The 11664-nt window shown below is 42.1% G+C and overlaps 2 protein-coding genes across 7 annotated transcripts in view; one reads left to right on the forward strand and one right to left on the reverse strand.

Moving 5' to 3' along the window:
* Positions 1 to 6423, forward strand: part of SNW1 (SNW domain containing 1) — a 41161-nt gene extending 34738 nt beyond the window's left edge. The window contains exons 12-16 of one of the 6 annotated variants that reach the window (XR_013960722.1): positions 762 to 879; positions 2917 to 3080; positions 3164 to 3362; positions 3922 to 3985; positions 6016 to 6423. Coding sequence is in view for 2 of the 6 variants with exons in the window: in XM_080670886.1 (XP_080527012.1) it covers positions 762 to 879; positions 2917 to 3080; positions 3164 to 3362 (481 nt within the window). In the remaining 4 variants the exon portion in view is untranslated. Of the gene's footprint in view, positions 1 to 761; positions 880 to 2916; positions 3081 to 3163; positions 3363 to 3921; positions 5020 to 6004 lie in introns of those variants that run through there. The other 5 variants (XR_013960723.1, XR_013960724.1, XR_013960725.1 and 2 more) reach the window with 5 other exon arrangements.
* SLIRP (SRA stem-loop interacting RNA binding protein) lies at positions 3859 to 11649 on the reverse strand. The gene is made up of 4 exons (XM_080670927.1): positions 11518 to 11649; positions 6600 to 6658; positions 4606 to 4713; positions 3859 to 3970 (listed from the first exon to the last, which is right to left on the reverse strand). Exons 1-4 carry the CDS (start codon positions 11612 to 11614, stop codon positions 3899 to 3901), a joined length of 336 nt encoding a protein of 111 aa, XP_080527053.1. The 5' UTR covers positions 11615 to 11649; the 3' UTR covers positions 3859 to 3898.
* Between the last annotated feature and the right edge of the window lie 15 nt (positions 11650 to 11664).

The following is an 11664-nucleotide window of genomic DNA, read 5'->3' on the forward strand; positions in this document are numbered from 1 at the left end:
TTAATATGCTTTTGGTCTGAAATTCCTAAGCTACAGAAATCAAAATAGCTCTGTACATAAATTGGACCATTTAAGTGGCTGAGGATTGATAGCATAGGAAAGCTGTAAACTTGTGATTTAATGAAATCAGATTGTCTGTAGAAGTCATTTTTAAGACCTGAGCTTCTAGCAAAACAAATGACGACAGTTACCATGGTTTCATTGCAATGTAGATTGCATTACACACTGAAACAGCAGGGGAATTAATCTGAATGTCGAAAATCATAATGAGTAATCCAGTCATCGATGTGTTTTCCTCAAAATTCTAATAGGATAAAATTACTAAACGTGGTTATGTAAAAAAACCTGATTCCAGCTTATTGAAAATGATTCCTGTGATACATTTAATTTGTATCCAGTCCTACCCATCCTCTTTTAATAATAGCAAATATAGACTATAGCAGTTTCATATCTCAGCATGTATTGTGAGGTGCTTGTTTGTATTAAAGACTTCTGTGTCAAGAATGAATCTCTTAGCAATTCTTTCCAGCTAACAGGAGGGTCTAATTATAAAACCCTACCTCTTCCAGTAATCATCTAGCTGAAATGCTGTAAGGGCTGCCAGCATTATCAGGGAATTATGCATTATCAGGGAATATATGTTCGAGATATTAACAGGACATACACATTTCCTTAGTTTCTGAGATTGCTTGTATTTTTAAAATTGAAATTCAGCTTGTCTGTGAAGAGTTTTCAGTTAGTAACATTGTATTTCAAAACAGGTCGAAATTGCAGAGAAATGAAAATCGAGATATCAGTGAGGTCATTGCTCTTGGTGTGCCCAATCCTCGGACTTCCAATGAAGTTCAATATGACCAAAGGCTGTTCAACCAATCCAAGGTACAACAGAAATAGCTTTATCATGCTCTGGCTGCTGTTGCTCGCTGGTTAGAGCGTTGCCTGCACACCAAAGGGTCAAAGGTTCGATTCCTGGCTAAGGGAACGTACCTGGATTGCAAGTTCAATCCCTGGCCCTGGTTGAGGCATGTGCAGGAAGCAAGAAAATGTCTTTCTCACATCAATGTTTCTCTTTCTCTCTCTCTCTTCCCCCTCCCCCCTCGCCCTCTTCCTCCCTTCTTTCCACTCTCTAAAAATCAATGGAAAAAATATCCTCGGGTAAGAGTTAACACCCACAAAAAACATAGAGTTATCTTAAGTGTTGATATGAATACCAAACCTCTGGGAAAAGAAAATGCACATTTGGATCAACCTAAGGCAGGCTGATAGAAAAAAATTGTAAGTTGTATATTGTAACGTAAGAAAGAAGTAACATGAAACAGCTCTGATTTTTACCTCTTACAATTAGCTAATATTTGAAACACTAGTAGAAAATGAAAAAAAATAGGTTATAAAACTTGGCTCTGGCCCTAGTCAGGTGGCTCAGTTGGTTGGAGCATTGTCCTGTACACCAAGAGTTTGTGGGTTTGATCCTCCATCGGGGCACATATCGATGTTTCGCTCTCATTGGTTTCTCTCCCCTCCCTACCCTTACCCCTTCCTCTTCTCTATAAAAATCAATAAAAACATATCCTCAAGTGAGGATTAAATAAAAGAAAATTTTAAAACAAGGTAGGTGCCTGCCCTCAAAATATGGGGGTGGGGGGAAAAAAACTAGATATGCCTTTGCCCTCAAAGTCTACTGGAAAAGACAAGATTAACCTATATAAATAAAGACAAGGCAGACTGTGGTAAGAATATAAAAGTATGAAGTTGTACTGGGATATAGGGGGGAGGTTAATTATGACTGGGGAGTTTTTAAGATGTGAAGGTAGCATTTGAGTAAGTTCTTCTAGTTATTAAGTTACTGGGTGCTTCTTATATTCCCAGCATTTTTCTAAGCCTTTTGCTTGTATTATCTTTTTTTTTTTTTTTATAATATATTTTATTGACTTTTTATAGAGAGGAAGGGGGAGGATAGAGAGTTAGAAACATCAGTGAGAGAGAAACATTGATCAGCTGCCTCCTACATACCTCCTACTGGGGATGTGCCCGCAACCAAGGTACTTGCCCTTGACCAGAATCAAACCTGGGACCCTTCAGTCCACAGGCCAACGCTCTATCCACCCAGCCAAACCGGTTAGGTTTACTTGTATTATCTTATTTAATCCTTACAGAAACCCTACGAAGTCACACTATTACCACCTCTATTTGAAGATGAGGAAATTCTGACACATAGAGGTTTAGCTAGTAACTGATGGAACTCAGATTTCATTGATGGGCTGTATTGATGTCAAAGCTTGTGTTCTTAATTACTATGCAATGGCATCTTACCAGGCTGAGCAAAGGGGGTTAGGCATGAAAGCTCCACATAAGTAAATATTTGACAGTCACCTTTTACAACTTTAGGATTAAATCACTTAAATTTTTCTAAATATATGGAACAAGTTTGTTGATTTTCATTGATAACCCTGTTATCTCATGCTATAATAGTGATGTTGTCAGGCAGTTAAGGGGGGGGTATATTATTACTCTGAATGGCATCAGATGTTTTATGTTACTTCCATCTTCTTGCCATCTATAATAATAAAAGTGTAATATGCTAATTAATCCAGATGGCCGAACAGCGGAACGACCTTCTGGATGAAGCCAGGGCTGCGAGGGCCTAGCCCCTTGCATAAATTTCATGCATTGGGCCTCTAGTTATGTCTATACAGATTGAAATTGTCAAGTAACTGCTTATACTAGTGTCCCCCAGTTTTAATGACTACTTTGCTAGTCTAACTTGTTAATGAGTACCTAATTTAATCTAAGAACCTGAAGGTGATACAAACAAGTTTATGGACTTTTAATGAAGGTTGTTGAAAATGTGAGCTATAAATGAATGTAGTCAGATTCAACTTAATAAATTATAACATATACTTGTAATGTTCTCTACAGGGTATGGACAGTGGTTTTGCAGGTGGAGAAGATGAAATTTACAATGTTTATGATCAAGCCTGGAGAGGTGGTAAAGATATGGCCCAGAATATTTACAGGCCCAGTAAAAATCTGGATAAGGACATGTATGGTGATGATCTAGAAGCCAGAATAAAGACCAACAGGTACCAAGCAAACAGTTCAGTTTCAATGTTTGCACGAGTGTAAACAAGTAGTTCATAATTTGGTTCTTTCTCTTTTTCCCTAGATTTGTTCCCGATAAGGAGTTTTCTGGTTCAGACCGTAGGCAAAGAGGTCGAGAAGGACCAGTTCAGTTTGAGGAAGATCCTTTTGGTTTGGACAAGTTTTTGGAAGAAGCCAAACAGCACGGTGGCTCTAAAAGACCCTCAGATAGCAGCCGCCCCAAGGAACATGAGCATGAAGGCAAGAAGAGGAGGAAGGAATAGGTACCCCTCTTCACAGTGAATGGACTATTACCCATAACCCTAATGATGCAAGTCATATGGGCAAACACTTTGTAAATGGGCCAGATAAAAACCAAATCTGGGTGTCAGATCCCAGCACTACTTTTTATTACAGCAGAAAGTTGGGGGTGGGGTGGGGATGGAAAATTCTACTTTGAACTATTTAGTTTTTTTAAAGAGTGGGTTGTGTTTGTGCTTCTCCCACCTTTTGACATTTATAGAACATACTGCTCCATAAATGAAATTAAGATCACTTCCTTTATGTGACATTAGTACTTTGGGGTTAATATTTTCTGGAAGAATGACTGGTTATGAGTAAAGTTAACCCAACCACAGTGAGTAGAAGGATGTTCACCTATTGGAACTGTCCTGCCAAATGATGTATGCCCCTATTGTGCTCTGTTTTAATTTGGAGTGGGGAAAAGTAAGCGCTTGCTTGGTGCACCTATTTGTTTAAAATAAAAACATTTACACAAAATTTTCAGTTTTGTTCCTTTATTTAATAGGTAGTAATAGTATTAAAAATCTTTCTCTTCATCAGATGTTTGATCCCCTTGCAAAACTTTCGGTCTCTGAGCTTGAACATGGAGCTGAAAAAAAATCAAGTAAGCACTGTAAAGAAAGCCAATGTCCACAAAAACATTAAAACTGAAAATTAACCCCTTAAGACTGCCTTTTTATTAGGAAGTCAGCACCAATAAGTCAAGAGGATGTTCTTTGTTTGTAAAACTCCCTGAATTTCAATTAAAAATTATAAATCAGCCCGGCCTCAGTTGGTGGTCTGATGCATCAGGAGGTCAACCAGTTCAATTCCAAGTCAGGGCACATGCCCAGGTTGTGGGCTCAGTCCCCAGTAAGGGGGCATGCAGGAAGCAGCCAATTGATGTTTCTCTCTCTCTCCCTCTTCCTTCCTCTCTATGAAATCTATAAAAACATTTAGAAAAAAATAAATTGTAAATCAGTCTGACCCAAGGCCACATAATAAAGTGGAAAAGCCAAGATTTCATCCCCTGATAAATAGGCTGCTGTTTCTACTGCTCGGTGTTACATATGCTTGCTACCCATTATCAGGTCTTTCTTAACTTCCCTCCCCAGACCTTTTAGAACTGGGCACTCTACCACCACCGCCATTCTTTAAAAGATTGCCCCAAATCCCTGTCATTTCACACTTACGACCTATTTAATTGATATAAAGTAAGTACATGATATATAGAAAAATACTTACTTTTACTCCATCAATAACATGACTGTCATGTTGTAGTGCATTCTGAAGTTCTTCTTCTGAAGAAAAGTGAATCCAACCCATACCTCTGTGAAAGCCAGTCTCTCTGTTCTAAAATTTGAAATTTAAGAAAATAATCATGAACTTGAGAAAGTTTCTATAAGCTCCAAATCAAACTACCAATGTTTTATTTGCCAAAATGGAATAACATTTTAATGAATGTCAAAAACCTTGCTTTAGCCCAACCCCTGTGGCTCAGAGGGTGAGCATCAACCCAGGAACCAAGAGGTCACTGGTTTGATTTCTGGTCTGGGCACATGCCTGGCTTGCAGGCTCGACCCCCAGTAGGGGGTGTGCAGGAGGCAACCAATGGATGGTTCTTTCTAATCATTGATGTTTCCCTCCCTCTCTGAAATCAATAAAAAACAAAAACCAAAAAAACCCCTTGCTTTAATGCATATTCACTCCCCTAGTTACCCAAAGCTTAATTCCTAGGTTAATTTTAACATTCTCTGCTTTTTTGCTACCATCGGAGAAGTAAAATATAAGAATGAGCTTCCTGTGCCATTCTAGATACAAACCACAGTAACAGTAATAGTCAAGGGAAATTCCAATCACAAAAAGAAGTACTCTCCCTGTTTCTAACTTACTTCTAGAAACAAAATTTAAGCTTCAGAATCTTGGTATATTTCTGGTAATTTCTGAGACTAATCACCCTCATCACCACCACTACCATTATCACCTGCTAAAATCAGTTAATTCTAGAAAGCTCACAGAATAATACAGCCCAGAATAAAGTTAAACAAATTATAGATTGATTTCTAAACCATCATGAGAAAGCAATGGGAATGTAATAAATATGAAAAGTTTTTTAAAACGCACCCAATTTAATGAGGATAAAAGCTAAAATAGATATTCTCCACCAATTAGTTTTGTTTTTTTTTAAATATATTTTATTGATTTTTTTCAGAGAGGAAGGGAGAGGGATAGAGAGTTCGAAACGTTGATGAGAGGGAAACATCGATCAGCTGCCTCCTGCAATACCACCTACTGGGGATGTACCCACAACCAAGGCCTTTGACCGGAATCGAACCTGGGACCCTTCAGTCCACAGGCCCACACTCTGAGCCAAACTGGTTAGGGCTCCACCAATTTTATGATAAACTATCCTCTACTATCTCATTATCATAATACTGTAGCAGGCAGAATTCTAAGATGGGCCCATGATCCCCTTGTTACTCCCTGTATAATCCCCTCTGGTGGTGAGGGGGAGGGGGTGCGACACAGACCTGTGCTATTCTTCTAACTAAAAGAATACATGGCAAAAGTGATGGGACGCTGATCCCTTGATCAGGTTATATGCCAATGGTGATGGGGTGTCAATCTGTGACTATATTATAAGACTTATCTTAGCAGACTGAAGAAAGAAACTCCCTTGCTGACTTTGAGGAAGCAAGCTGCCATCCTGGGAAATAGCCTACAAAGAAGCCAGGAAACAAAAAACTGCAGCTAGTCCCTCTGGGATCTGAGAGCAGCCTCCAGCTGAAAGCCAACAAGAAAGCAAAAGCTCAGTCCCACAATTGAAAGACAACTGCCAAAACCTGTAGGAGCTTGGAAATCAATCTTCCCCAGTTGAGCCTCTGATGAGACCAAAGCCCCAGCTGACAGGTTGCAGTTATATAGTCACTCAACAGAGGACTCAGCTAGACTGTGCCCAGAATCCTGATTTACAGAAACCGTGAGATAATATATGTTCTTTTGAGCCACTAAGTTTGTGGTAATTTGTTCTGCAACAATAAAAAACTAGCACAAATGCCTAGGATGTGGTGGGTTGTTTTTTTTTCACTTTTTAATCAGTATCACCCAAAATTTATCATAAAAGATTAAACAGCTTCACTCCATTATACATACAAGTAAGTTGACATGCTTTGACAAAAACAAGAAACAGGAATTAAAGGATAACATTAATACTTAAAAAAAATTAAAAAAAAACTCACAAAAGGTACACTGCACTTTCGTATATGGCCAAACTGTGCAAAGTGTTCTCTCAGCTCACCTGTATAGGAAGAGGAAACATTAAAAGTAGTTAATGCATTTTGTATCCTCCATCCTAGATTTTAGATAGAAAGCAAAGGGTGTCCTAGAACTCCAAACTTCTTATGTATAGGAGCTACTTGGCATTTCCTGAAGCCTTAAGATTTAGGAGGCAGGTAAGGTGTTGACTATGAAGATGTAATGTACTAGATTTGCGGAGGTGATGGGGTAGGGACATGGACTGATAAATTGCTGAGTTGACTGTAGTCTTAATCCCCAACAAATATCATCATACCAGACATTGTATTAAGTGCCTGCATTATAATCCCTATGAGAAGATCACACAGAAGACAATTACAACAAAGAGATTTCCAAATAAAATCTCAATTTACTTGCCTTTCATAATTTAAAGTTTATACTAAGTTAAATAGTTGATTTTCTAAAATTTGTTGAGTTGATCCTACTTACAACCTTCCTGCCTTATTTCCCATTACTGTACAGCAAATGAAATTCTGTGTATGCATCCTGTGACTTCCCATCTTTGCATGTCATTCTTTCTCCTTGACATGTCAGTAATCCTATCTCCTCCTGCCTAAACTAATTATCCTTCAAGGCCTAGGCCAAATACATTCACTGAATATTATTTTATTGAGCTTCTACTGAAAGACAAGACAACATACAGTACCCTATGAGGTGGGTATGAACAGTAGATAATGTTAAAGACCAAAAAACTACATGATCTCTTTCTCTTCTGAACTACAGTGCTCGTACTGTCTGATTTGCATTCATATTACTTCTTTCCCCTAGTAACTAGTAGTTCATTTAACCTCACTGGTTCAACAACCACCTACATTTGTTGTTTGTAAGCCTCCTCCCCTCTACCACTACAGTGTAAGCTCCTGAGTGTTGAGTCCACTATGTCCACAGTGATTGATACACAGTTGGGCAATATTTGCTAACTGAATAAACGTCTGCTTAACCCTTCAACAACCCACAGGGACTAAATTTCTTAAGAGCTCTATAGTTGGTTAAACCAGTTGGCAAGATCAGAATAGAATCTCACAGAACCTGTTACTAGAGAATACACAAAACAGTGTTAATATACATGTTTTAAACCAGGTATTAGTTTTAGAAAACATTCACTTCCAAAATAAACTAGCTCTGGAAGGTAAACCTTTCCCCAAATTACCTACAATTTTTAGGAAAAACAGCTACAAGCACCAGGAACAATGCCTACCAAATAACATACCCTTTAAATATTTGATGAATGAATGAGCTGAGACTTTCAAAATTGAATGTTATACAGACTCTCTTGGAGATTATATATATATATAATAACTAGAGGCCTGGTGCATGAAATTCATGCACAGGGGGTGGGGGGCGGGCGGGGAGAAAGTCCCTCAGCCGACCTGTACCCTCTCCAATCCGGGAGCCCAGGGATGGGGCCTAAACTGGCAGTTGGACATCCCTCTCACAATCCGGGACCTCTGGCTCCTAACCACTCACCTGCCTGCCTGCCCTAACCACTCTGCCTGCTGGCCTGATCCCCCTAACTGCCAACACCTACTGGCCTGGTTGCCCCTATTAACTTTTAAAATCGTATCCCCTTCACACACAACTGTATTTGACTTCTTTATTGGCTTCTCCCTCTCACACAATTTTTCTCCTTTATGTAACACTTTTTCCTACTGACTCATCATTTACAAACTTTTCTTTCCTCCTTATTTCCTACTTCTGTTCCATCATCCTTCTTCCCATCTTTCTCCTACCCTCCCTCTCTCTTCACATTCCTTCTTTCCTTTATCTTTTCTCCTGCCCTCCTTCCCCACCTTAATTTTTTTCTTCACTTCCTCCCTCGGACCTACTTTGCTCCCTCCCCAATTTCTTCCTTCTTCCCATTCTCCTTTTAAGCTCTACTGGCTCCCCTTTAAAACTTTTCTTCCCCCCCTTTCTCTCATCCTACCTTTCCCATACATTCTTCTCTACTTACTTCCACTGTTTTAATATCTACCTGCCTAATTATTCACTATCATTTATCTTTTTTCTTTTCTGACTCCTACTTTTAAAATCTGTCCCCAGTACACAACTATACTTGATTTTCATTATACCTCCTACAGTTCACTCATCCATCCTCTTTCCTTCTTTAACTCTGTTCTCTACTGACTCCTTTAGAAAGTTCTTCCCTCCCTCCTTCCCTTCTTCCCCATCTTCCCCCCTCCTCCCTCACTCTTTACAGGCTAATTAAAAATTCTATGTTTTTCATCCTGTCTTAGTACTAACTGCTTTCCTCTCTGGGACCTGTAGCCACCTCTGTTTGGGCACTCGGACCCCTCTCGCACCAGCTTTGAGGGGACAAGCGATGACGCAGCTGTGTCCTGCCTACTGTGGCCCGCAACTCCTCCCTCTGAGTTGGGTGAGGGTCCAGCTGGCCCGGGCCAACATCCATCTCCGGGACCACTGCATTATGTGCATTCATGCGCACAAGGCTTTTCTCCCGTTGAGTGCTGAAGGGGCGGAGACACGGAGGCCTTTCCCGGTCCCCCTCACCCCCCCACCCGCCCCCGGCGAGCGCGCTCCCACGCCTCAAGCGGCTCTCTGTCCACTCCCCTCCAGAATTCACAGGCAACAGGTGTGCTTGCGCAGGCATGGTCAGGGCCTGGCTTGTCCTCAGGGGTGGGGGTGGGGGGGGCGTTCCACCCAGGATGAGCCCCGGTCCGGGTTGGACCGGGCAGATGAATGGATGGACAGCTGGAGAAAGCCGTGGCGGCTTCCCTGTGGCGTGAGAGTTGCCTGTGGTCTCCACGGCAGTGGGGCTGGGTCCTCGTGGTGGGAGGAGGCTTTGAGGTTATGCGCTTGGGAGGATCGACAGGTGTCCTGGGCGTCGCGGGGCCGCCCTGTGTGTTTGTGGCAGTGGGATCCCCGCGTTGTTTACCTGTGGCCCTTCCAGGTCCGGTGCCTTACCTCTACATCCACTCTCTGTTGCCACGCCCGGGCCCTTCCTTCATGTTGGGTCCACACCCTCTTGATTTGCATGCGTGCACCTCCCCACTTTGGCATCTGCCGACCGTGCACTGAGAACCGGCCTCCTGCCATGCGGGTGTCACCCCTCCCCCCGCCACCTCAGGACGGGGGTTGGTGGCATCCCCGGGCAGAGTGCTCTCCCACCGGGTGTGGTATCGCGGGGGTGTTTGTCAGGCCCATGCACCCAGGAGAAAGAGAGGACTCCAGCACCTGGGGCAGGGAAGTGAGCCTCACACAAGTCCCCCTGCTATGTGCGCAGCCTCCTGCTGGTCTGTCAATATGCAAATTGGTCGTTACTGTGACACCACTAGGACCAATTTGCATATTACCTCTTTATTATATAGATTGATTTCAGAGGGAAAAGGAGAGGGAAAGAAACATCAATGATGAGAATCATTGATGGGCTGCCTCCTGCACACCCTACACTGGGGATGGAGCCTGCAGCTGGGCATGTGCCCTGACTGGGAATCCACCTGTGACTTCCTCGTTCATAGGTTGACGCTTAATCACTGAACCATGCCGGCTGGGCTCTTGGAGGGTTTTAAATCTCCCATTACAGTGTGTAATCTTGCATTTGCAAGATGCTGAAGAAACCCCTGAGCCTTTCTACAGTTTCACAAGGCCTAAGCAAGGCATTCTACTGGGTTTGGTCTTCACCCACAACATATTGAGAAGGAGATACACAAATTGATCTACTTCCCATCCTACTATCATACTTGGGTCACAAAAATTAAGAGAAGCTACCCCTGTTTTATTGTTTAAGCCAAGGGAACTGACTTGACACATGGATTATCCACAAAAGTGACTGTAAGCAAATGTAAAATTTTAAATCACAAAAACGTAAATTGTAAAACTGCTTACCAAAATTTTGGTAAGCAAAGGTAAAAACCTTATCTCAAAACAGCAGCCAACGCTGACAAAAAACAATGTTGGTGAGAGATTTCAGTATTGATTACTCCCAACCCTCTCTATCTCCAGCCTATGCCTTTCCCATGAGCTTCAATTTTAGTCATCATGAAAATAACCACCATTTATTGAGTACTTACTCTATATTTAGCACAAGTTTAAGCAATTTACATATAAACTCCTTTACAATCGTATGAGGACGATCCTGACTCCATTTTACAGGAGATGAAATTGAAGCACAGTGGTGAACCCTTTGCCCAGTTACCTTCCGTTAGTCAGGTTACACGATTAAATGGCCGGGGTGGCAGTCTGGCCCAAGCAGTACGGCTTCAGAGTACACTTCTCACTCAGCGATACACAACCTCCTCTGTCCAACACATTTAAACTTAACTCATCCCCTTTCGACCTGCTTCTTCTACATTCTAACCACGAAATTCACCAACGTTAAAACCTGGAAGCCATTCCTCCTTTTCCCTCATTAGGTGCTCTACCACCTACCAAGACATCACGAAAAGCTGTCGATTTTGTTTTGTTAACATAAATGGATCTGACCTCCCTTCCACCACTACCCTAGTTCAGCTCCTCATCTTTGATCTAAATTACTGAAATCACCTTTTAGTTCGTCTCCTTACCTCCAATCTTGCCACTTGAAATTCATCCCCCACACCGCAATCAAATTAACCCCTTCTAAATGGTAAATCTTAAAAGTTTCCGAGTAATAGCCTTTCCACCAAATCACCCCGAAAGACAGATCGTGAACACGCACTCCAAAAGCTCAAGGGACATTCCTAAACGGTTACTTGCAAACGTTTCCTTCTGCTCATTGGTGAGCACAGAAGCAAACCCAGCCTCCTAATGGAGCCACCACGCTGACTTGAGTGCTCCGCGGAAAGCAGAGCTCCTGAGGATCGCTTGGACCTAAAAATTCTGCCCCGCTACGTCTCCATCACTCACTTGAAGAAGCGGTCCAGGGAATTTTCCTGACAAAGGCAACGGGCCGACTGGTACTGGCCCGCAGAGCCATAGCGGCCCTCGCCGCCGACGCCGCCATCTTTAGCTTGAGGGACCTCGGCGACCCGAGGTCGCGACCCCGGAAAAACT

This window comes from Plecotus auritus (assembly GCF_963455305.1).
Source record: "Plecotus auritus genome assembly, chromosome: 1".
In the NCBI taxonomy this organism is placed as follows: Eukaryota; Metazoa; Chordata; class Mammalia; order Chiroptera; family Vespertilionidae; genus Plecotus; species Plecotus auritus.

Excerpts from the sequence above, each read along its gene's own strand:
- SLIRP (XM_080670927.1), bottom strand. The coding sequence starts at position 11,614 with ATGGCGGCGTCGGCGGCGAGGGCCGCTATGGCTCTGCGGGCCAGTACC. Across the intron at positions 6,659-11,517 it reads TCCCTGGACCGCTTCTTCAA|GTGAGCTGAGAGAACACTTT; the intron begins GTGAGTGATGGA and ends CTTCCTATACAG. Across the intron at positions 4,714-6,599 it reads GAAAGTGCAGTGTACCTTTT|AACAGAGAGACTGGCTTTCA; the intron begins GTGAGTTTTTTT and ends TTCAAATTTTAG.